The 25,959-nt window shown below is 43.8% G+C and overlaps 1 protein-coding gene across 1 annotated transcript in view; it reads right to left on the bottom strand.

Annotated features, from left to right (window-relative positions):
* Positions 1–8,913: 8,913 nt before the first annotated feature.
* Positions 8,914–25,959, bottom strand: part of SLC23A1 (solute carrier family 23 member 1) — a 122,717-nt gene continuing 105,671 nt past the window's right edge. Inside the window, exons 12-14 of the mRNA XM_056516543.1 lie at positions 22,950–23,093; positions 12,577–12,672; positions 8,914–9,283 (exon numbers count right to left, since the gene is read on the bottom strand). Coding sequence (XP_056372518.1) covers positions 9,036–9,283; positions 12,577–12,672; positions 22,950–23,093 — 488 coding nt within the window. The 3' untranslated portion in view covers positions 8,914–9,035. The remainder of the gene's footprint in view (positions 9,284–12,576; positions 12,673–22,949; positions 23,094–25,959) is intronic.

Below are 25,959 nucleotides of genomic sequence, written 5' to 3' on the forward strand. Positions count from 1 at the left end.
ATTAGTGACCCTATGTGTGCCTTACTTGATTAATAGCAGTTGAAGTGCATATTAATCCACATAAAATCGTGGTTTTGTAATGCAGTAATTTTCCCGGTGGTTTTTACAAGTACATTTCACCTTTAAAACTGCATGGCTTTTTACCACATTCTAAATGGTGGAAAAACCAATGGGTTACCCACTGTTACGCCGAGCGCTCCGGGTCCCCGCTCCTCCCCGGAGCGCTCGCTTCTCTCTCGCTACCGCAGCGCTCCGGGCAGCTCCACTGACCCGGTGCGCTGCGATACCGTCTCCAGCCGGGGTGCGACTCGCGATGCGGGTAGCGCCCGCTCGCGATGCGCATCCCGGCTCCCGTACCTGACTCGCTCTCCGTCTGTCCTGTCCCGGCGCGCGCGGCCCCGCTCCCTAGGGCGCGCGCGCGCCGGGTCTCTGCGATTTAAAGGGCCACTGCGCCGCTGATTGGCGCAGTGGTTCCAATTAGTGTGTTCACCTGTGCACTCCCTATTTATACCTCACTTCCCCTTCACTCCCTCGCCGGATCTTGTTGCCATTGTGCCAGTGAAAGCGTTTCCTTGTGTGTTCCTAGCCTGTGTTCCAGACCTCCTGCCGTTGCCCCCGACTACGATCCTTGCTGCCTGCCCCGACCTTCTGCTACGTCCGACCTTGCTTCTGTCTACTCCCTTGTACCGCGCCTATCTTCAGCAGTCAGAGAGGTTGAGCCGTTGCTAGTGGATACGACCTGGTCACTACCGCCGCAGCAAGACCATCCCGCTTTGCGGCGGGCTCTGGTGAAAACCAGTAGTGACTTAGAACCGATCCACTAGCACGGTCCACGCCAATCCCTCTCTGGCACAGAGGATCCACTACCTGCCAGCCGGCATCGTGACAGTAGATCCGGCCATGGATCCCGCTGAAGTTCCTCTGCCAGTTGTCGCCGACCTCACCACGGTGGTCGCCCAGCAGTCACAACAGATAGCGCAACAAGGCCAACAGCTGTCTCAACTGACCGTGATGCTACAGCAGCTACTACCACAGCTTCAGCAATCATCTCCTCCGCCAGCTCCTGCACCTCCTCCGCAGCGAGTGGCCGCTTCTGGTCTACGACTATCCTTGCCGGATAAATTTGATGGGGACTCTAAATTCTGCCGTGGCTTTCTTTCCCAATGTTCCCTGCACTTGGAGATGATGTCGGACCAGTTTCCCACTGAAAGGTCTAAGGTGGCTTTCGTAGTCAGCCTTCTGTCTGGAAAAGCTCTGTCATGGGCCACACCGCTCTGGGACCGCAATGACCCCGTCACTGCCTCTATACACTCCTTCTTCTCGGAAATTCGAAGTGTCTTTGAGGAACCTGCCCGAGCCTCTTCTGCTGAGACTGCCCTGTTGAACCTGGTCCAGGGTAATTCTTCCGTTGGCGAGTACGCCGTACAATTCCGTACTCTTGCTTCAGAATTATCCTGGAATAATGAGGCCCTCTGCGCGACCTTTAAAAAAGGCCTATCCAGCAACATTAAAGATGTTCTGGCCGCACGAGAAATCCCTGCTAACCTACATGAACTCATCCATCTTGCCACTCGCATTGACATGCGTTTTTCCGAAAGGCGTCAGGAGCTCCGCCAGGATATGGACTTTGTTCGCACAAGGCGTTTTTTCTCCCCGGCTCCTCTCTCCTCTGGTCCCCTGCAATCCGTTCCTGTGCCTCCCGCCGTGGAGGCTATACAGGTCGACCGGTCTCGCCTGACTCCTCAAGAGAGGACACGACGCCGCATGGAGAATCTCTGCCTGTACTGTGCCAGTACCGAACACTTCCTGAAGGATTGTCCTATCCGTCCTCCCCGCCTGGAAAGACGTACGCTGACTCCGCACAAAGGTGAGACAGTCCTTGATGTCTACTCTGCTTCTCCACGTCTTACTGTGCCTGTGCGGATATCTGCCTCTGCCTCCTCCTTCTCTACTATGGCCTTCTTGGATTCCGGATCTGCAGGAAATTTTATTTTGGCCTCTCTCGTCAACAGGTTCAACATCCCAGTGACCAGTCTCGCCAGACCCCTCTACATCAATTGTGTAAACAATGAAAGATTGGACTGTACCATACGTTTCCGCACGGAGCCCCTTCTAATGTGCATCGGACCTCATCACGAGAAGATTGAATTTTTGGTCCTCCCCAATTGCACTTCCGAAATCCTCCTTGGACTACCCTGGCTTCAACTCCATTCCCCAACCCTGGATTGGTCCACTGGGGAGATCAAGAGTTGGGGGCCCTCTTGTTTCAAGGACTGCCTAAAACCGGTTCCCAGTACCCCTTGCCGTGACTCTGTGGTTCCCCCTGTAACCGGTCTCCCTAAGGCCTATATGGACTTTGCGGATGTTTTTTGCAAAAAACAAGCTGAGACTCTACCTCCTCACAGGCCTTATGATTGTCCTATTGACCTCCTCCCGGGCACTACTCCACCCCGGGGCAGAATCTATCCTCTGTCCACCCCAGAGACTCTTGCTATGTCGGAGTACATCCAGGAAAATTTAAAAAAAGGCTTTATCCGTAAATCCTCCTCTCCTGCCGGAGCCGGATTTTTCTTTGTGTCCAAAAAAGATGGCTCTCTACGTCCTTGCATTGACTACCGTGGTCTTAATAAAATCACGGTAAAGAACCGCTACCCCCTACCTCTCATCTCTGAACTCTTTGATCGCCTCCAAGGTGCCCACATCTTTACCAAACTGGACTTAAGAGGTGCTTATAATCTCATCCGCATCAGAGAGGGGGATGAATGGAAAACGGCATTTAACACTAGAGATGGACACTTTGAGTATCTGGTCATGCCCTTTGGCCTGTGCAACGCCCCTGCCGTCTTCCAAGACTTTGTTAATGAAATTTTTCGTGATCTCTTATATTCCTGTGTTGTTGTATATCTGGACGATATCCTGATTTTTTCTGCCAATCTAGAAGAACACCGCCAGCATGTCCGTATGGTTCTTCAGAGACTTCGTGACAATCAACTTTATGCCAAGATAGAGAAATGTCTGTTTGAATGCCAATCTCTTCCTTTCCTAGGATACTTGGTCTCTGGCCAGGGACTACAAATGGATCCAGACAAACTCTCTGCCGTCTTAGATTGGCCACGCCCCTCCGGACTCCGTGCTATCCAACGTTTTTTGGGGTTCGCCAATTATTACAGGCAATTTATTCCACATTTTTCTACCGTTGTGGCCCCTATCGTGGCTTTAACCAAAAAAAATGCCAATCCCAAGTCTTGGCCTCCTCAAGCGGAAGACGCCTTTAAACGGCTCAAGTCTGCCTTTTCTTCGGCTCCCGTGCTCTCCAGACCTGACCCATCTAAACCCTTCCTATTGGAGGTTGATGCCTCCTCTGTAGGAGCTGGAGCGGTCCTTCTACAAAAAAATTCTTCCGGGCATGCTGTTACTTGTGGTTTTTTTTCTAGGACCTTCTCTCCGGCGGAGAGGAACTACTCCATCGGGGATCGAGAGCTTCTAGCCATTAAATTAGCACTTGAGGAATGGAGGCATCTGCTGGAGGGATCAAGATTTCCAGTTATTATTTACACCGATCACAAGAACCTCTCCTATCTCCAGTCTGCCCAACGGCTGAATCCTCGCCAGGCCAGGTGGTCTCTGTTCTTTGCCCGATTTAATTTTGAAATTCACTTTCGGCCTGCCGATAAGAACATTAGGGCCGATGCTCTCTCTCGTTCCTCGGATGCCTCGGAAGTTGAACTCTCTCCGCAACACATCATTCCTCCTGACTGCCTGATTTCCACTTCTCCAGCCTCCATCAGGCAAACTCCTCCAGGAAAGACCTTCGTCTCTCCACGCCAACGCCTCGGAATCCTCAAATGGGGTCACTCCTCCCATCTCGCAGGTCATGCAGGCATCAAGAAATCTGTGCAACTCATCTCTCGCTTCTATTGGTGGCCGACTCTGGAGACGGATGTCGTGGACTTTGTGCGAGCCTGCACTGTCTGTGCCCGGGATAAGACTCCTCGCCAGAAGCCCGCTGGTTTTCTTCATCCTCTGCCTGTCCCCGAACAGCCTTGGTCTCTGATTGGTATGGATTTTATTACAGACCTACCCCCATCCCGTGGCAACACTGTTGTTTGGGTGGTCGTTGATCGATTCTCCAAGATGGCACATTTCATCCCTCTTCCTGGTCTTCCTTCAGCGCCTCAGTTGGCTAAACAATTTTTTGTACACATTTTTCGTCTTCACGGGTTGCCCACACAGATAGTCTCGGATAGAGGCGTCCAATTCGTGTCAAAATTCTGGAGGGCTCTCTGTAAACAACTCAAGATTAAATTAAACTTTTCTTCTGCATATCATCCTCAATCCAATGGACAAGTAGAAAGAATTAACCAGGTCTTGGGTGATTATTTACGACATTTTGTTTCCTCCCGCCAGGATGATTGGGCAGATCTTCTACCATGGGCCGAATTCTCGTATAACTTTAGAGTCTCTGAATCTTCCTCCAAATCCCCATTTTTCGTGGTGTACGGCCGTCACCCTCTTCCCCCCCTCCCTACTCCCTTGCCCTCTGGTTTGCCCGCTGTAGATGAAGTGACTCGTGATCTTTCCACCATATGGAAAGAGACCCAATATTCTCTTTTACAGGCTTCATCTCGCATGAAAAAGTTTGCCGATAAGAAAAGAAGAGCTCCCCCCATTTTTGCTCCCGGAGACAAGGTATGGCTCTCCGCTAAATATGTCCGCTTCCGTGTCCCCAGTTACAAACTGGGTCCACGCTATCTTGGTCCTTTCAAAGTCTTGTGCCAAATTAATCCTGTCTCTTACAAACTTCTTCTTCCTCCTTCTCTCCGTATTCCTAATGCCTTTCATGTCTCTCTTCTTAAACCACTCATCATCAACCGTTTCTCTCCCAAATTAGTTTCTCCCACTCCTGTCTCCGGTTCTTCTGACGTCTTCTCAGTGAAAGAGATACTGGCCTCCAAGACGGTCAGAGGAAAAAGGTTCTTTTTGGTGGATTGGGAGGGCTGTGGACCTGAAGAGAGATCCTGGGAACCTGAGGACAACATCCTAGACAAAAGTCTGCTCCTCAGGTTCTCAGGCTCTAAGAAGAGGGGGAGACCCAAGGGGGGGGGGTACTGTTACGCCGAGCGCTCCGGGTCCCCGCTCCTCCCCGGAGCGCTCGCTTCTCTCTCGCTACCGCAGCGCTCCGGGCAGCTCCACTGACCCGGTGCGCTGCGATACCGTCTCCAGCCGGGGTGCGACTCGCGATGCGGGTAGCGCCCGCTCGCGATGCGCATCCCGGCTCCCGTACCTGACTCGCTCTCCGTCTGTCCTGTCCCGGCGCGCGCGGCCCCGCTCCCTAGGGCGCGCGCGCGCCGGGTCTCTGCGATTTAAAGGGCCACTGCGCCGCTGATTGGCGCAGTGGTTCCAATTAGTGTGTTCACCTGTGCACTCCCTATTTATACCTCACTTCCCCTTCACTCCCTCGCCGGATCTTGTTGCCATTGTGCCAGTGAAAGCGTTTCCTTGTGTGTTCCTAGCCTGTGTTCCAGACCTCCTGCCGTTGCCCCCGACTACGATCCTTGCTGCCTGCCCCGACCTTCTGCTACGTCCGACCTTGCTTCTGTCTACTCCCTTGTACCGCGCCTATCTTCAGCAGTCAGAGAGGTTGAGCCGTTGCTAGTGGATACGACCTGGTCACTACCGCCGCAGCAAGACCATCCCGCTTTGCGGCGGGCTCTGGTGAAAACCAGTAGTGACTTAGAACCGATCCACTAGCACGGTCCACGCCAATCCCTCTCTGGCACAGAGGATCCACTACCTGCCAGCCGGCATCGTGACACCCACCTTTTGTGGAATATTGCTCAGCTCCCAGCAGCTGCCAAAGCTTAAAGTGAGCATTGCCTCTAGGATGTATGACAAATAGAACACCTATATTGTATCTGAATTAATCACCATGCTGGACACTAGTACATTAGTAGAGAAGTACTGAATAAAGTAAAAAAAAGGAAATTATGACAAGATAAAACAGTCAAAACAAAGTTCTCTACATGGAAATAACTAATGAAACCTCAGGAGCGCTCATTAAGAATATGTAAGAGAATAAACTAGACTGAACTGACCAGAATTATAATTGCAAAACTAAGAAGTAAAAAGATCAAAGGAAATAAATGTATCTAGGCTTGTGGAAAAACAATTTCTACATAAAGTAAATCATTTTAAATATGACCATATGGTTTAGAAATAAAAGATGACACATCGCTGTCAGAAAAACAAAGTTGCTGTTCATCTGACAAGGAAAACAAAATCCTGGACACACATAACATAATTTCAATCTTACATGATACATCTAGTGCTAAGGTGGCCAATCCCAAGACACAGCAAATGGACTTCTGAGTCATTATAGTTTTCTCTAAGATCTTTGATCCAAGGCTTTTAAGTTAACATTAAAGTTCAATTAAATTATTAAATGATGAGCAGTTGGAAAGTTTAAATGAAAGGGGTTATCCGGAGCACAAAAATGTCGGAGCAATGTAAAATAAATGAATTACTAATACACTTTTAAATACACGTTCATTCAAGGAGCACGGATCACTCCAATGCAACAGGGGTGTCACAGCCACGCAAAGCAGGGAGCTGCTATACCTTAGGTCATTAGCTAAACTAGGCCGCCTCTCTCACAACTTTCTCTGCTTTAGGACAGCAATAGATTAGATACATATCAATAGATTACATAAATATGTCCACCGATTCCATGGTTGCCTGCCTTTGAATCCACTTAAAAGACAACTGCAGCGGAATTATACTTATCCCATATCCACAGCATAGGGGATAAGTGTTTGATCGCGGGGGGTCCAACCGCTGGGACCCCCCTCGATCTCCCTATCGGGGCGCCGGCATTAGTGCCCATGGTGACGTAGCGTAGACCTAGAGGTCGACGGTGACGCCCCGTCTCCTCCCCGTCCCCATACAGTTCTATGGGGGATGTGGGGAGGCATGAATATCTTGAGGATAGGGGATAGGTATTTGTACCGCTGCAGATGTCCTTTAAGATCTACTGTATATGTCTTGTGCACTGGCGCCCCAAACTGTACATAATTCCTAATGCACACAAACTGTAGCCTCTATTCACTATTAGAACTATGTTTTTGTTATGTGGTTCAGTCATTGTGTTCCAGTGCATCTTAAATTTAGAGGCTCTCCTGTGAAAAACAGATGTTGTAATGAATGCTGTTAGAACACACCAAACTTCCACCCATCCGGACCCATTGAACCCCCTGAAGGTGCACCATTGCTCTCCTACATATGTTTTACATTGAGGTTTAAGCCCATGAAAGCAAATTTGGAAAACTGAAGGTAAAATTTGTGTGTCTTTAAAAAAAATAATAAAAAGGTAATTATAATAATCATCATTGTTTAAAAAAAACAAAATAATTTTTTTTTCACCCACTGAAAAAATGTGGCAGCCCTTGCTGCCCTTTACTTTTGTCATGCCTTATTACACTGACGTGACAATTTAGTGTCTGCTCATAGGTCGGCTGATCACTGGCCCTATTAGACAGGATGATTATCAACCTGTTCGGCCAATAATTGCCCTGTGTAAAAAGGTTCTTTCTTTCTCAACACCTCCCCCAACCATTTAGGTTCCCCTTTGTAGGTAGGTGCCCCATGGGTACTTTCCCCCAGTTATGTAGGTCCCCATTTGGTAGTTCCCCCAGTATGTAGGCTCCTCGCGGATAGTCTATCCAGTATGTGTAGTCTGTCCAGTATATGTAGCTTCCAAATCCTCCATAAATATGTTCGGTGGACAAATTTAAAGGGGAACTCTGGTGGAAACAAGTAGAAAAACAAATGTTTTCAAATCAACTGGTACTGGAAAGTTAAACAGATTTGTAAATTACTTCTATTGAAAAATCTTAAAACTTCCAGTACTTATCAGCTGCTGTATGCTACAGAGAAACTTGTGGATTTCTCTTTTTGTCTGGCAACAGTGCTTTCTGCTGACACCTCTGTCTGTTTTTAAATAGAAGTGATTTACAAATCTGTTTAACTTTCTTGCACCAGTTGATTTGAATTTTTTTTTTCCATTTGAGTTCCCTTTTAAGTGATAAACTCAGGTAGAAAAAAATTGTTTTCAAATCAACTGGTGCAAGAAAGTTAAACAGATTTGTAAACCACTTCTATTTTAAAATCTTAACCCTTCTAGCACTTATCAGCTGCTGTATTCTACAGATATACTACAGAGAAATTTGTGAAGTTCTTTCCAGCCTGACAAAAGTGCTTCTTGCTGACACCTCTGTCCGTGTCAGGAACTGTCCAGAGCAGGAGAGGTTTCCTATGGGCATATGATTCTAATCTGGACAGTTCCTGACAAAGGTGTCGGCAGAGAGCACTGTTGTCAGAAAGAATATAAATTCACACGTTTCTCTGTAGCACACAGCAGCTGATAAGTACTGGGAGTATTACATTTATTTAACTTATTTAATAGAAGTAATTTACAAATCTGCTTAACATACCAGTACCAGTTAATTTGAAAACATTAGTTTTTCTACTTGTTTCCACCAGAGTTCCCCTTTAAATTTGTCCACCGAACATATTTATGGAGGATTTGGAAGCTTCACATGGCACCTAAAAGCAAATGGAGCACAGAGAGGTGAGAGTTGGCAGGTACTGTAGCAATGATTTGAACTTGATGGACATATGTCTTTTTTCGACCGTACTAACTATATGTAACTATATATGTAACGGCAGAGTGTTTACAACTTCACAAAAAGGTAGTTTTCACAACTGCTGGCACCTTAGAAACATGCAGGCAAAGATTATCTTTCCTCTTAGACTTTTACCTCTATGGACTATATTGGAAAAACCTTTGAAAACAAGTATGTGAAGCAGAGAATAAAATAAACACCTGAGTAAATTAAAAGGACCCAAGTCCTCCCTTCTACAAAATATTTATTTTTGTCTAGCATGTTACTTTAAACTACAATATTAGCATCAAAAGTTGTTATTGGGGGCTTTTATGTCTTTCACCTTTGATGGCATTAAAATGTTTGTGTCTTGTATTATACTTTTGTGCAAAATGAGCTGTTTCGCATATCGTGATTTGCTATTATTTCTATGGCTGGATCTTTTTTAAAAGCAGCTTTGAATCCTGTAAAAACTGGACATATAGGTAGCCATCTGAAGAACTTTACTTTCTTAACTAATTTCATCCCACAAGGGAAATCATAACTTTTTAGGTCAGCACATGTGTCAGTGGTGGCATTTGATCCTTGCTTCCATTGCACCAGTCCTCGTTCTTTTTTTGAACCTGGAAGTAATGTTTACAAAATATTAATGGCATCAAAGTACAATAACTTCTTTCAAAGTCATTAATGGTACTTAAAGGAAATCTGTCACCAGTGTCACCTGCACTAACCTGTCGGTACCGATAATGATGCTCACCTTGTCCCGGTCCGTGGCGAGGATCTCCTGTAATCTGCTCCTGTATCTTCGCTACGGGCACCGGCTTGAGGCACGGACGGAGCATAATGATGTAACCGTTGCTGTTCCCAGGACCCGGGACCCAGCAGAGAGCAGCAGCGGTGACGTCATTAAGCTCCGCCTGTGGCCCAAGCCACTGCCCGGAGCAAAGATACCGGAGAAGATTACAGGAGTTTTATCCACAAAATATGTCCCTGGAGGTAACAGGGCAAATCATAAATTCAACAACCTTTGAGGGGTTACCCCCTCGCGGGGATTAAACCCTTCACTAGAAACCCCCCTTAAAAACAATCTTTATTCTTAACTTGTTAAAATATTACCCCTTCACACTATGGTTAAAATTATCAGTGGAGGGTATGGTATTAGGGAGCTGTAATTACTCCTCTCTTTGTATATGGAGCTTGTAATATATAATTCTCCGTGCCAATCTTATATTGCTTAGGCGCAGAGTATACCTATGCTCTAGACAATTATTATCCCTCCACTGTTTAAAACTAACTACCAGCCCACCCGACGTTTCGGTGATAAATCACCTTTGTCAAGGGTTAGAGGCTAACTTAGCCTCTAACCCTTGACAAAGGTGATTTATCACCGAAACGTCGGGTGGGCTGGTAGTTAGTTTTAAACAGTGGAGGGATAATAATTGTCTAGAGCATAGGTATACTCTGCGCCTAAGCAATATAAGATTGGCACGGAGAATTATATATTACAAGCTCCATATACAAAGAGAGGAGTAATTACAGCTCCCTAATACCATACCCTCCACTGATAATTTTAACCATAGTGTGAAAGATTACAGGAGATCCCCACCACGGACCGGGACAAGGTGAGTATCGTTATTATGAGTGTCACCTGCACTACTTGCTGGTTCTGACAGGTTAGCGTAGGTGACAGATTTCCTTTAATAGGATCTCTTAGGGGCCTATACACATTAAATGAATGTTGACTAAAGCTGCTGACAGGAGCAGCCTGCCAACTATTGTGTCTAGGGATTTAGCGGGGATAGAAGGATTTTTCACAGAATGTATCTGGCACTAGCTTATTTCCCTCCTCTTATTGAACACATATGCTTGGCTACGCTGAGCATATATATGTATACAGTATCATGCTAGCTGCATATAGTGAAAGTCAGTCAAGTCAAGCCAAACAGTGAGAAGCTGGAGGGGAGCCTCCCATTAGACACTTCTCTTCATGCCTTGCTTCGGTTTGAAAACAGGTGGAAAAACAAAAACACAGAAACTGCTAAAGGGTAGAGTCACACGTAGCACCTTCACAGCGTATTTGATGAATGTAAAGTGAAACGGCAACTAACTTACTGCCATATAACCAACAGCCAACATGAGTGGACTGTATAAAGGAAATGTGATTAAACTACTAACAGCCTACTCACTGACTGTGAATACTGTGCCAGATGATTATTACCAATGTGTTGAACGCAGATAATTTTCTATGGAACAAACTCTGAACTAAGCCTAAAAATCTGGACTTCTTAGCACAATAAGAATATGCATGCAACATGATAGTTTTGATTGGTGGCGGCAGAATAAAATATTGCTAGTAAATAAAAGTTCTATTTTAAAGGAAATATGCAGCCATAATAACTTATCCCCTTTACACGGGAGGGGGGGGGGGTTCTACCCCTGGGACCCCCTGCGATCACCTGTATGGGGCCCCAGCTCTGCCGCGCCTCTCCCGTGCAGGGGGTGTGACAGCCGCAGCATGACGCCGCGGCCGATATGCCTCCTCCATGTAATTCTATGGGAGAGGCAAGGAGGCAGCGTTCAGGCCTCCCCCATAGAGCTGGGGAGGGGGAGTGTAAGAGGATAAGTTGTTAAGGCTGCAGTTGTCCTTTTAAGGTCCCCAATTTCCCAGTGTGCATGAACACTGCAGACATTGAGTCTTTGCATAAACCTGTATGTATTTGACAATATAAGTTTTAAAACTTATGAAATGCTTATATCCACTTATGGAGAAAAAAGTGTCTAAAACACATCACAAATGTGGTGGACATGTATGCAAGTTTTTTTTTTTAGCCAGAATTCTAGCTTAGTAAATTGCTCCAGTGTGGAGGTAGCACAAATCATTCATTTATATAGAATGTAAAAGTTATATATCAGTTTCATAGTGATAATACGGCCCTCAAGTTTAATTCTCAGAGCTGTCTTTAAAATACAGTTGTTTTCTTTAGAAACAGCAGTTCATGTCCAATGTGCCATAAGTTGTGCTACAGTAACCTTAAAACTATAAGTTCACACAATTCAATTAAAGGGGTATTCCGGCCAAAGACATCCTATCCCCTATCCAAAGGATAGGGCATAAGATGTCTGATCGCGGGGGGTCTGCCGCTGGGATTGGAGACATGATGTCATGCCACGCCCCCTTGTGATGTCACACCATGCGCCCTCCATTTATATCACGACCACTCTCACAGACATGAATAGAGGGGGCATGGTGTGATGTCACGAGGGGGCATGGTGTGATGTCACATCTCCAGTCTCCAAAAAACACAGAGGTTTCCGAGACTGGAGCAGCAGCCCCACATAGAATGCCGGTGCTGCACGGAGATCGTGGGGCATCCCAGCTGTCAGGCCCCTCTACCACAGACATGAATGGAGGGGTGTGGCGTGACGTCTCCAGTCCCGAAAAACTGTCTAGTCCCGAGGTTTCCGAGACTGCAGCAGCCTTATATAGAATGCTGGTGCTGCACGGAGATCACGGGGGGTCCCAGTGGTGGGTTCCACGCGAACAGACATCCTTTGGATAGGGGATAAGATGTCTTTAGCAGGAATACCCCTTTAAGTCAACAGAATTTTGTATTTACCTTTAAAACATATCTCCTAACTCAAAATATGTACAAGATTCAAGAAAAATTGGGTATATACAGATTTTAATGGTATGTTCACACTGCAGAATGTCCACCTGGAATTTCCGTCATGTGAAAATACCCAAAAAATCTGCATGCCTACACAGAAATGTTACACTGTGTGCACAATGCAGCAGAATCCCATTGAAAAGAATAGCAATCTACTGCAACTGAATTGCCAAGCTGATTTTTCCGCCGCATTCCTGTGTCATGTACGTGTAATATTGCACTCTATATATTTTACTAGTATACATTACCTGGTATGGTATTGTCCAAGAAAAACGCTATGCAACCTCCGACAAACATTTCAGTAGTTAGCAGCACAGTCAGTATCTGATCCAGCTCTGGTAAACCTGCAAACATTTAATCATTAGTGTTAAAGAAGGTGTAGAATCTTACATCTTCTCATTTATATTCTCTGTGCTTCATTATTCCACATCTATGTCTGCACACTGTGAGATGACAGGAAAGCAGACTTCAGCTTAAGATCCAGGTTTTATTTTAGTATCAAGCACACAAATATATCAATATGTCCAAAAGTATCATATATGCTACATTTTATGCTGGTTTCTATTTCTATTATTTATTATTTGTCTTGAATACAGCAAAAAATATCTGTAGTTTATATGCTATGTGTGAACATACCCTAAAGGAGGTAACGCTAAATTGCTCTTTATGGTAAGATTTCAAAAACAAAATCTCCTCTGACCATTACGAGATGACTATGAAGAGTCCTCCAGTTTTACAGAGCCATAATACAATATTTATAGGCCTCTTATTTTATACCAAAACATGGAGGTTTTTATTTATACATTTTAGTCCTATGAATACAAAACAAATCATGCTGTGAAGGCTTGGTAGTATGGAGCTGAAGGAATTCTGTATTCTGTGTCCCTCCATACAGCCTCATGTAGGTAGCAATGGGTTCAATCTATGTACGGTACATGCACAGTGGGCTTTTTAAGAAAGTTCCTGGGTGTTTGTGGAGTGGGACACGTATCTAAATGTATACATGTCTCCTCATGTTGAATAAAACAAAAAATGGTTGCATATTTACCTTACCTGCTACCCTGGTGCTACAGCTGTCAAATCTTCCAGCCACCGCTCCTGTATTGGTAATCCCTTTTTCAGGTGAAGTCCCACTCCATGCCTAGCCAAAACAGGGGAGAGCAAGGGAGTGGGACATCACCAGAAGAAAGAAGAACAACACAGGAGCACAGAAGATATGACAGGTGCATTGTTGAGGGAGTGATTGAGGTAGGTATCTAGGCGGTTGTTTTCTTCAACATGGAGACATAGGGCTATTAGGCTGGAATTCCACTTGTTTTTATTTTTTGGAAAAACACCAAGAAAACCGCCAAATCTGCAGCCAGATGTTAGCCGTAAATCAATGAGAAATCCCAAAATTCTTATTCCACTTGGCATTTTTCACTTTGGCATTTTTTTTATCCGTTTGGTGTTTTTTCACTCTTTTTTGGCATTTTTCAGATCGTTGGTAATCGCAGCATGTTGTGCCACTGGCGATTTCTTTAGTCAAAATAGTGGCGTTTTTCTCCCATAGAAGTCTATGGGATTGAAAAAACGCTAAGAAAAGCGATGTGTGGGTTTTAACTTTGGCGTTTTTGCAGGCGGTTTTCATTCTTTTCTGGACTTTAGGGAACCTAAAATGTGATGGAGATACCTTTTTTTTTAATAAAATTTCGTAGGGTACCATAAAAAAAAAAAAAAAAGATACAGTAGTGAAGGAAAAAATTATATCTAACAAAATGTATCTTTTTTTATAACAAAATTTTTATTACTTTTTAAACAGGGATCAATTTTTTTAGGTAGTACTACTACTCCCAGCATGGAACACACTGTTACATGATGGGAGTAGTAGTACCTGTACTAATAGACAGATCGCCCATTGCGATCCTCCTGTATAATGTATAGATGCGGCCAGCCGCTCTTCTATGGTCCCCTGCACTGACGTATATATACACCTATTCATATTTCCCAAAGAGAGCTGTGATTGGCCAGATGGTTCCAGCCAATCACAGCTCTCTGTGGGATATATGAATATGTGTATAAATATACGTCAGTGCAGGGGACAATAGAAGAGCGGCCGCATCTATACATTATACAGGAGGATCACAGCGGGTGTCAGTTGTGACATCCGCTGTGATCTTTCCTTAACTGCAGGTACTACTACTCCCAACATGGAGCACACTCTGCTTCATGCTGGGAGCTGTAGTACCTGCATTAATAGACAGATCGCAGCGGGTGTCAGAAGTTACACTCGCTGCGATCTGTCTATTAATACAGGTACTACAGCTCCCAGCATGGAGCAGAGTGTGCTCCATGTTGGGAGTAGTAGTACTTGCATCTCTGCTCTGTACTCCAGGCCGGCCACTCACTCATTCATATTTCCCTCAGAGCTGTGAGTAGCTGCAACCATCCGGCCAATCACAGCTCTGGGCGGAAAATATGAATGATGTTCTATTAACATCACTGGCCGGAGTACAGAGCAGAGATGCGAGCGCTGTATGGAGCCACACCACATCTCTGCTATATTATGGACGATCGCATCGGGTGTCAGGACTGACATCCGGGGAGATATGTCTGTAGTACATGTACTACTACTCCCATCATGGAACAGTCTGTTCCATGCTGGGAGTAGTAGTACTACCTAAAAAAAGAAAAAATTTTAGAAAAAAAAGTGAAACACACACTTTATTAAAAAATTATAAAAATTTTGTTATAAAATATATACATTTCGTTCCATCACTGCTGCATCCTTTTTTTGGGTACCAAAAAAAACTGCCAAGGTGCAATTTCCACACAAATCAAAAAACGCAAGAAAAAAAGCCAGAAAAAAACGCCAGACGCAGGAAATTGCACTGGCGTTTTTTCAGGCGTTTTATTTTATTTAATAAATCCTCTTTATTAGAACTTAACATCCACAGTGAAAAGTGGCCACATCATAGGACATACATGAAAAAAATATGTATTGTAAAAGAAATACACCTGAAAAACATTTTTAATTCAGTCCTACGATGTCCTATGATGTGTCCACGTCTCATTTTAGAAAGTTCCAATAAAGAATATATTTTTAGCATATGTGCTGGCCCAATTCCTTTTATATATAAATTTTTTGCCTGTATACATTGGAGGATTGCTGTGCACTACTAGTGAGCTGAAGATATTTTTCTCCTACATGGTAATAAAGCTATGATTGTTCTGAAACATATAAATCATAACAATGCTTGAAGATTACTAGGAGCTGCCGTAGAGATTACATAAAGAATGCAGGACAAAATAGTGCAGCGTGCAATGCAGTTTTATCTGGTAAAATACTGGACTGGACACTATGATAAAAACCCGAAAGATGCCATTAATCTATGGCATATCAGAATAACAAAAACTACACGCTACACAAATATTTTTTTTAGATATATAAATGCAAAAAAAACAAGGACAGAGCATGTAGGACCCCTTAATAATGATAATGGGGAGGTTGTCACAGGCGATATAGAGAAAGCGGAGCTACTGAATGGGTTATTTAGTTCTGTATATACAAAGGAAGAAGGAGCTGACATTGGACAGGTCAGTGCTGGGAACACATCATGTAATGTACTGAACTGGCTTAAAGGAAATCTGTCATCAGAATCACCCGCACTAAACCTGTTACACAGGCTTGTAGTGCAGGTGATCCTGATTAAAACGCTTCTTACCTCATTAAAAACTGTGCAGTGGTTCGCCAGATATCTTCATTTTTAGTTATATGGTATTCCCAGGCTTGGGACTCAGTGAGAGGTCCGCAGCATCAGCACGGACTTGCTTATGTCATTTCCGCCGGGCGGAGCGGCTGCCCGGCTCATGAATATTCATGGCTGCCTCATCGCAGTCTTTCTCCTGGTGTAGGTCACGTGGGTAGCACCGCGCATGCGCCGAGCGCCGTACACCCGAAAGCGGCATTCTCCTGCATATCTATCTATGCAGGAGAACGCCGATTCCGGGTGTACGGCGCGTGGCGCATGCGCGGCCACCTACACCAGGAGGAAGACTGCGATGAGGCAGCCATGAATATTCATGAGCCGGGCAGCCGCTCCGCCGGGCGAAAATTACGTAAGTGAGTCTGTGCTGATGCTGCGGACCTCCCACTGAGTCCCAAGCCTGGGAATACCATATAACTAAAAATGAAGATATATGGCGAACTGCTGCACAGTTTTTAATGAGGTAAGAAGCGTTTTAATCAGGATCACCTGCACTACAAGCCTGTGTAACAGATTTAGTGCGGGTGATTCTGATGACAGATTTACTTTAATGTAGAAATGGTACAAGGTAAGTTAAGTAATATAAATGAAAGCAAATCTCCAGGGCCAGATGGATTGCAACCAAGAGTTCTTAGAGAACTAAGTTCAGTAAAATCCGTACTGGCGCAAGGCGAATGTGGTGCCAATCTTCAAAAAGGGCTCTAGGTCTTCCCCAGGAAACTATAGACCGGTAAGTCTAACGTGCATTGTGGGTAAATTGTTTGAAGGATTTATAAGGGATTACATACAGGAATACATAGGGGATAATTGTATTATAAGTGATAGCCAGCATGGGTTTACTAAGGATAGAAGTTGTCAAACCAATCTAATTTGCTTTTATGAAGAAGTGAGTAGAAGCCTTGACAGAGGAATGGCTGTGGATATAGTGTTTCTGCTAAAGCGTTTGATACTGTCCCTCATAGACGTCTGACAGGTAAGTTAAGGTCTTTGGGTTTGGAAACTTTAGTTTGTAACTGGATTGAACACTGGCTCATGGATCGTACCCAGAGAGTGGTGGTCAATGATTCGTACTCTGATTGGTCCCCGGTTATTAGTGGTGTACCCCAAGGTTCAGTACTGGGCCCGCTGTTGTTTAATTTATTTATCAATGATATAGAGGATGGCATTAACAGCTCTGTTTCTATCTTTGCAGATGACACCAAGCTTTGTAGCACGGTACAGTGTATAGGTTGCAAGATGACTGGGCATCCAGTGTCTGGGCATCCACTTGGCAAATGAGGTTCAATGTGGATAAATGTAAAGTTATGCATCTGGGTATTAATAACCTGCATGCTTCGTATGTCTTAGGGGGGATTAAACTGGCAGAGTCACTGGTAGAGAAGGATCTGGGTGTACTTGTAGATCACAGACTACAGAATAGCATGCAATGTCAGGCTGCTGCTTCCAAGGCCAGCAGGATATTGTCATGTATAAAAAGGCATGGACTCGAGGGACAGGGACATAATACTCCCCCTTTATAAAGCATTGGTACAGCCTCACCTGGAGTATGCTGTTCAGTTTTGGGCAGCAGTCCATAAAAGGGACACTGTGGAGCTGGAAAGGGTGCAGAGACACGTGACTAAACTAATATGGGGCATGGAACATCTTAGTTCTGAGGAGCGATTAAAGGAGTTACAATTGTTTTGTCTTGAGAAGAGACATTTCAAGGGGATATGATAAATGTATATAAGTATATAAATGGCCCATACAAAAAATATGGAGAAAAACTGTTCCAGGTTAAACCACCCCAAAGGACGAGGGGGCACTTCCTCCGTCTGGAGAAGAAAAGGTTTAGTCTCAAGGGGTGACACGCCTTCTTTACCATAAGAACTGTGAACTTATGGAACAGTCTACCTCAGGAACTGGTCACAATCCCATCCCTTCCCCAATATCGCGCCACACCCCTACCCTTATATCCCATAGTTGAACTTACATAGTTACATAGTTAGTACGGTCGAAAAAAGACATATGTCCATCAAGTTCAACCAGGGAATTAAGGGGTAGGGGTGTGGCGCGATATTGGGGAAGGGATGAGATTTTATATTTCTTCATAAGCATTAATCTTATTTTGTTCCAGGAATGTATCTAATCCTGTTTTAAAGCTGTTAATTGTTCCTGCTGTGACCAGTTCCTGAGGTAAACCGTTCCATAAATTCACAGTCCTCACGGTAAAGAAGGCGTGTCGCCCCTTGAGACTAAACTTTTTCTTCTCCAGACGGAGGGAGTGCCCCCTCGTCCTTTGGGGGGGTTTAACCTGGAACAGTTTTTCTCCATATATTTTGTATGGGCCATTAATATACTTATATACGTTTATCATATCCCCCCTTAAACGTCTCTTCTCAAGACTAAACAATTGTAACTCCTTTAATCGCTCCTCATAGCTAAGATGTTCCATGCCCAATATTAGTTTAGTCGCGCGTCTCTGCACCCTTTCCAACTCCGCAGTGTCCCTTTTATGGACAGGTGACCAAAACTGAACAGCATATTCCAGGTGAGGCCGTACCAATGCTTTATAAAGGGGGAGTATTATGTCCCTGTCCCTTGAGTCCATGCCTCTTTTGATACATGACAATATCCTGCCGGCTTTGGAAGCAGCAGCCTGACATTGCATGCTATTCTGTAGTCTGTGATCTACAAGTACACCCAGATCCTTCTCTACCAGTGACTCTGCCAGTTTAATCCCCCCTAAGACATACGATGCATGCAGGTTATTAGTACCCAGATGCATAACTTTACATTTATCCACATTGAACCTCATTTGCCAAGTGGATGCCCAGACACTTAGTCTATCCAAGTCATCTTGTAACTTATGCACATCCTCTATAGACTGTACCGTGCTACAAAGCTTGGTGTCATCTGCAAAGATAGAAACAGAGCTGTTAATACCATCCACTATATCATTGATAAATAAATTAAACAACAGTGGGCCCAGTACTGAACCTTGGGGTACACCACTAATAACCGGGGACCAATCAGAGTACGAATCATTGACCACCACTCTCTGGGTACGATCCATGAGCCAGTGTTCAATCCAGTTACAAACTAAAATTTCCAAACCCAAAGACCTTAACTTACCTGTCAGACGTCTATGAGGGACAGTATCAAATGCTTTAGCAAAATCCAGAAACACTATATCCACAGCCATTCCTCTGTCAAGGCTTCTACTCACCTCTTCATAAAAGCAAATTAGATTGGTTTGACAACTTCTATCCTTAGTAAACCCATGCTGGCTATCACTTATAATACTATTATCCCCTATGTATTCCTGTATGTAATCCCTTATAAGTCCTTCAAACAATTTACCCACAATGCACGTTAAACTTACCGGTCTATAGTTTCCTGGGGAAGACCTAGAGCCCTTTTTGAAGATTGGCACCACATTCGCCTTGCGCCAGTCCCTTGGCACAATACCAGACACCAGAGAATCTCTAAATATCATGAACAGGGGTACAGATATTACTGAACTTACCTCTCTAAGAACTCTTGGGTGTAGTCCATCCGGTCCTGGGGATTTGCTTACATTTATATCACTTAACTTACCTTGTACCATCTCTACATTAAGCCAGTTCAGTACATTACATGATGTGTTACCAGCACTGACCTGGCCAATGTCAGCTCCTTCTTCCATAGTGTATACAGAACTAAAGAACCCATTCAGTAGCTCCGCCTTCTCTTGATCGCCTGTGACAACCTCCCCATTATCATTATTAAGGGGTCCTACATGCTCTGTCCTTGGTTTTTTTGCATTTATATATCTAAAAAAATATTTAGGATTAGTTTTGCTTTCTTTGGCCACCTGTCTCTCATTTTGAATTTTTGCTGTTTTTATTACATTTTTACAGATTTTATTAAGCTCCTTGTACTGTTTAAATGTTATAGCTGACCCATCAGATTTGTATTTTTTGAAGGCTATTTTTTTGTTGTTCATTGCTCTTTTAACATCATGTGTCAGCCATGTAGGATTTAGTTTTAATCGTTTATATTTGTTCCCCTTTGGTATATATTTAGCTGTATAGTTATTTAGAGTTGATTTAAAGATGTCCCATTTACCTTCTGTATCAGTATTTGCCAACACCTCCCCCCAGTCTATGTCCTGTAGTGCAGCCCTCAGCCCAGGGAAATTTGCCTTTTTAAAGTTATATGTTTTTGCCTTCCCCGCCTGTCTTTGTTTTCTACATTTTAAGTCAAAAGTAACTATATTGTGGTCGCTATTACCAAGGTTTTCCCGCACAGTTACATTACCAACCAGCTCTGCGTTGTTGGAAATGATCAGATCCAACAAGGCATCACTTCTTGTTGGGTCCTCCACAAACTGGCCCATAAAATTATCCTGCAATAAATTTAGGAATTGTCGCCCCTTTGTAGTTTTAGCCAACCCCGGACCCCAATCTATATCTGGATAGTTAAAATCTCCCATTATTACCACTGTACCTGCCCGGGCGGCTCTCTCTATTTGTTTATGAAGCCGAACTTCTATCTCTTCAGTGATATTAGGGGGTCTGTAGATTACACCAAATACTATTTTTTCAGTATTTCCCTCCTTTTGTAATTCTACCCACAATGATTCCACATCCTCAGAATCATCACACACTATGGCATCGTTCACACTGACTTTCATACCACTTCTTACATACAGACAGACGCCACCACCTTTTCTGTTCATTCTATCCTTGCGAAACAATGTAAACCCCTGCAGATTGATAGCCCAGTCATGCGAGGAGTCCAGCCATGTCTCAGTGACCCCAACTATATCAATGTGTTCCTCCAGTATCAAGGCCTCAAGCTCCCCCATTTTATTTGCTAGGCTTCTGGCATTTGTGAACATACACTTTACATTTCCATCCTTTATGTTATTGGGGTTAATGGGATTCAAGGGTGTAAGTTTTATTTTCCTATGAAGCCTAATCCTATTAACTATTCTAACCCCTCCCTCCGCTCCACCCCCAGGTACATTTATAATTCCCACCTCTCTATCTACACTATCTTCCCCCTCTTTGCTGTAGGTTCCCTCCCCCCAAGTCCCTAGTTTAAACACTCCTCCACCCTTCTAGCCATCTTCTCCCCAAGCAAAGCTGCACCCCCCCCATTGAGGTGCAGCCCGTCCCTACGGTAGAGCCGGTAACCGACAGCGAAGTCAGCCCAGTTCTCCATGAACCCAAACCCTTCCTTCCTACACCAGCTTCTGAGCCACTTGTTTACCTCCCTGATCTCCCGCTGCCTCTCTGGTGCGGCTCGTGGTACTGGTAGTATTTCAGAAAAGACTACCTTGGAGGTCCTTGCCTTAAGCTTGCGGCCTAAGTCCCTGAAATTATTTTTAAGGACACTCCACCTACCTCTTACTTTGTCATTGGTACCAATATGTACCATGACTGCTGGGTCCTCTCCAGCCCCGCCCAACAACCTGTCAACCCGATCCGCGATGTGCCGAACTCGTGCGCCAGGCAGACAACACACTGTTCGGCGATCCCGGTCTTTGTGACAGATTGCCCTGTCTGTCCCCCTAATAATTGAGTCCCCCACCACTAGTACCTGTCTGGCCTGCCCTGTACTCCTCCCTCCCTCCTTACTGGAGCAGACACCCCCCTGGCGGTCAGAGGCGGTATCCTGCTGCAGTTCTGCTAGCTCTGTAATGGCATCCCCCTCATCTGCCAAGCGGGCAAACTTGTTGGGGTGTGCCAGTTCAGGACTAGCCTCCCTGACACTTTTTCCCCTACCCCTCTTTCTAACTGTAACCCAGCTAACTGCCTGACTGTCCTGCAACTCCGTCCCACTGTCCTCCCCCACCTCTATTCCCGAGAGTGCCTGCTCAGTGAGCAGGAGACTCCTCTCCATGTTGTTAATGCTTCTCATTGTTGCCAGTCGCCCCTCTAGATGCAGGATCTGGGCTTCCAAACGGACAACTAGCACACATCTCGCACAACAATATGCACCCTCAAACTGTTGTTCAAGGATTGCATACATTGAACAGGATGTACATTGGACTGCATTTTCCAACATGGAGGCCATCTAATTATGGGGATTTCACAAATGTATAGGAAAAAACAGACAGTCAAAATTACACTTCAAATTTTTTGTAGACCTTGTGGGTTCAAAAATTAAAACTCACAGCGATCTCAACCTCCTGCTTTCAAACTCCAGTTTTTGAAACTCCTCTTTCACGCCCCCTCTTACACAGCAACACTCAGAAAGAGTATGTCTTTTTTCAACCTTACTAACTATGTAACTATGTAACTATGTATACAGGGGTTAAAGGGGTACTCTAATAATCAAATTTTTTTTTTTTAAATCAACTGGTGCCATGAAGTTAAACAGATTTGTAAATTACTTTTATAAAAAAAAAATAGAAGTACTTATCAGCTGCTGTATACTACAGAGGAAGTTGAGTTGTTCTTTTCTGTCAGACCACAGTGATATCTGATGACACCTCTGTCCATGTCAGGAACTGTCCAGAGTAGGAGAGGTTTGCTATGAGAATTTGCTTCTACTCTGGTCAGTTCCTGACACAGACAGAGGGGGCAGCAGAGAGAGCATTGTGGTCTGACAGAAAATAAATATACAACTTCCTGTGGAGCATACAGCAGCTGAGTAGTACTGGAAAGATTAAGATTTTTTTTTATAGAAGTCATTTACAAATCTGTTTAACTTTCTGGAGCCAGTTGATATGATAAAAATAACCCCTTTAAAAAAGTACCCCTTTAAACAGAAGATTCTGTCATAGCAAATGCTCACATTCTTAGAGTGCTCGAACTCGAGCGTTTATTATGTAATACATACTCATTGAATACAGACTGGCATTTTATATTAAATTATTTTATTAATAACTTATTTTTTCTCACCTGTTTTAATGTAGTCAGCATTTGAGTCCAAAAAGTTTGGGAGAACTAGTCCAAAGAACAACGAAAATCCCAACACAAATAAGTTTCTAGATGAATTCATATCAACAAATTGCAGATTAGACAGGCCAATAGCTGTAATCATGCCTAAAAATAACAATAGATAGGTAAAAGTTTTTATCTGTTTTATACTATATGTTACATTATGTTCAAACCTAACAATAACAAAAAGAGTAAATGAATAACAAAAAAAGTCTCTCTTTTATATAAAATACATTACATCTTATTAACATAGAAGGTTTCTTGCACAAAGACAGTAAGGCAGATTTATCAGTGTGGTGCAGCCGAGAAATGTAGGTGAAAACCCGTTAAAGTTACATTAAGTTATTGATAACTCACAATGGGTTTCCATGCTGGAGAATCGCTGCAAGTTTCAGTACCATTCACTTCAATTGATCCACTGGCAATTAGCAAATTTGCTGCTATTGCAGATTTTCCACCCACCGAAGTAAAAGGTAACAAAACGTGTGTTGGATTTACCGACATGTGAACATACCCTAAAAGGGCACAATAATGTATGCTGATTATCTAATGAGGCTTTTGCACGGATTAAAAGAGTACTCCAGTGCAGCAAAACCTATCCCCTATTCAAAGGATAGAAAATAAGTTTTAAATTCTGCACCCTGGCAGTCCCCATTCAATATATATGCTGTGTATATGATGTTTTATTTTATATATATATATATATATATATATATATATATATGCATTTATGATATACACTTTATGAATATGGTCTATATACAATATCATGTATGACAGGGGTGCTATGTATAGTATCCTACATAAGTGTGTACACTTTTAAAAATATATATATTTTATTTTATCTTTTATGTGACAACACTGAAGAAATGACACTCTACTACAATGTAAGGTAGTGGGTTCACAGTCTGTATAAGGCTGGGTTCACATCACGTTTTCTCCCATATGGGAGCGCATACGGCAGAAGGGAGCTATAACCTCGCGCTGCCGAATGCTTTTGTATGCGCTCCCGTATGTAATTAATTTCAATGAGCCGGCCGGAGTGAAACGTTTCACTCCGGCCGGCTCATTGAAATGAATTACATACGGGAGTGCATACAAAAGCATACGGGAGCGCGAGGTATTAGCTCCCCCCTGCCGTATGCGCTCCCGTATGGGAGAAAATGTGATGTGAACCCAGCCTAACAGTGTGTCCCCTCAAAATAAATCAATAAAATTACTGTCTAGAACTTGGCAACAAAAGTGAGTACATGCCAAAATTGGGCTCAATTAGTCATGTGACTCGTTAATGTGTTACATGTCTTAGGAGTGAATGAGGTGCAGGTGTCTTAAATTTGGTGTTATCATGCTCATGATCTCTTATACTGGTCAATAAGAGATCAACATGGTACCTCATGGCAAAGAACTCTCTGAGGATGTGAAGAAAACTATTATTGCTCTTCATGAAGATGGCTTAGGCAAGACCAAACAGAGGATTCAGAGGTCATGTTCCACTCAGAACAGGCCTTGGACATGTGTGCAGCATCATATCCAAAGGTCGTCTTTGGGAAATAGATGTATTACTGCTGTCAGTAGAGATGAGCGAATTGAAGTTGAAAAACCCAAATTTTTTACGAATTTCATGAAATATTCGATATGCAACGAATGCGAATATCGCCACGATTCTATCATGCGAATTGCTTCATTAAACTGCATTTCCTGCGGTCCAGGCTCCAGGTCATCTAAAATGGCGGATCCACATATCAGTACATGGGGCAAGGAACGCTGGGAAGGAGGGAAGGGAAGTAGGCGGGATGACCCTGAATCACATGAAGGATGCAGCCTATCAGCAGCCAGTCACCCCTGTGATGTCACAGCCCTATATAATCAGCAGCCATTTTGCGGCTCATCACATCATTCATTACACTGCAGTGAGATAGGACAGACATCGCTCTGTGTGTGGGTGTTAAACCAAAAAGCTCATTCCAGCAGCGTTTAACATCCTAGTCACATCAGCATTCTGGTGGACAGAGACCAGTGTTTTTTTCACTGAAAAGGATTTTTACTGCAGCCATTAACTTCCCAGTTACTTTCTTCAGCATTGTATTACAGAGAGGGGCAGATAGCTGTGTGTTGCCTCATACATTTCAACAAGCTGCCTCAACTTCATAAACCTTAGGAGAGGAGGCAGGAAGAGTTTATCAGCGCAATTCTGAGTCTTTGTTCCACAACAAATCATCTGCTGGTTATACTAGTCTGTAGACGGTATAATACCCAGCAGTCAATTCCTAATGGTCTTTGACAGAGTGAAATTTTGTTTTTAATACACAGCTTTTTTGTGCTGCAGCACTGTTGTGTTCTGCTGGTGTTGTGCAAAAATGTGTTTTTTTTTAAGCGTACTGTACCGCATTTTTCTGCCCTCATAAGTGCATACCACATACGAACAACTAAGTAGTGTATTATTTTGTACCTGTTAATGTGTCAAGGTCCTACATACTGTGAAAGCAAAGCCAAAAGTAATCACGACTGGTGTTTTACTCCAATACGTTTATTAAGGGTACAGTAGCACACTTTTCTGCCCTCATAAGTGCATACCACATATGTACATCTAAGTAGTGTACTATTTTGTACCTGTTAATCTGTCAAGGGCCTAGATACTGTGAAAGTCTGGGCCAAAGTAATCACCAGCAGGTGTTTGACTAAAATATGTTTTTTAAGCGTACTGTACCGCATTTTTCTGCCCTCATAAGTGCATACCACATATCTACATCTAAGTGGTGTACTATTTTGTGCCTGTTAATCTGTCAAGGGCCTACATACTGTGAAAGGACAGCCAAAAGTAATCACGGCTGGTGTTTTACTCCAATACGTTTAGTAAGCGTACAGTAGTGCATTTTTCTGCCCTCATAAGTGCATACCACATACGTACATCTAAGTAGTGTACTATTTTGTACTTGTAAATCTGTCAAGGGCCTAGATACTGTGAAAGTCC

Source organism: Hyla sarda, chromosome 4 (genome assembly GCF_029499605.1).
Source record: "Hyla sarda isolate aHylSar1 chromosome 4, aHylSar1.hap1, whole genome shotgun sequence".
NCBI classification, from domain to species: domain Eukaryota; kingdom Metazoa; phylum Chordata; class Amphibia; order Anura; family Hylidae; genus Hyla; species Hyla sarda.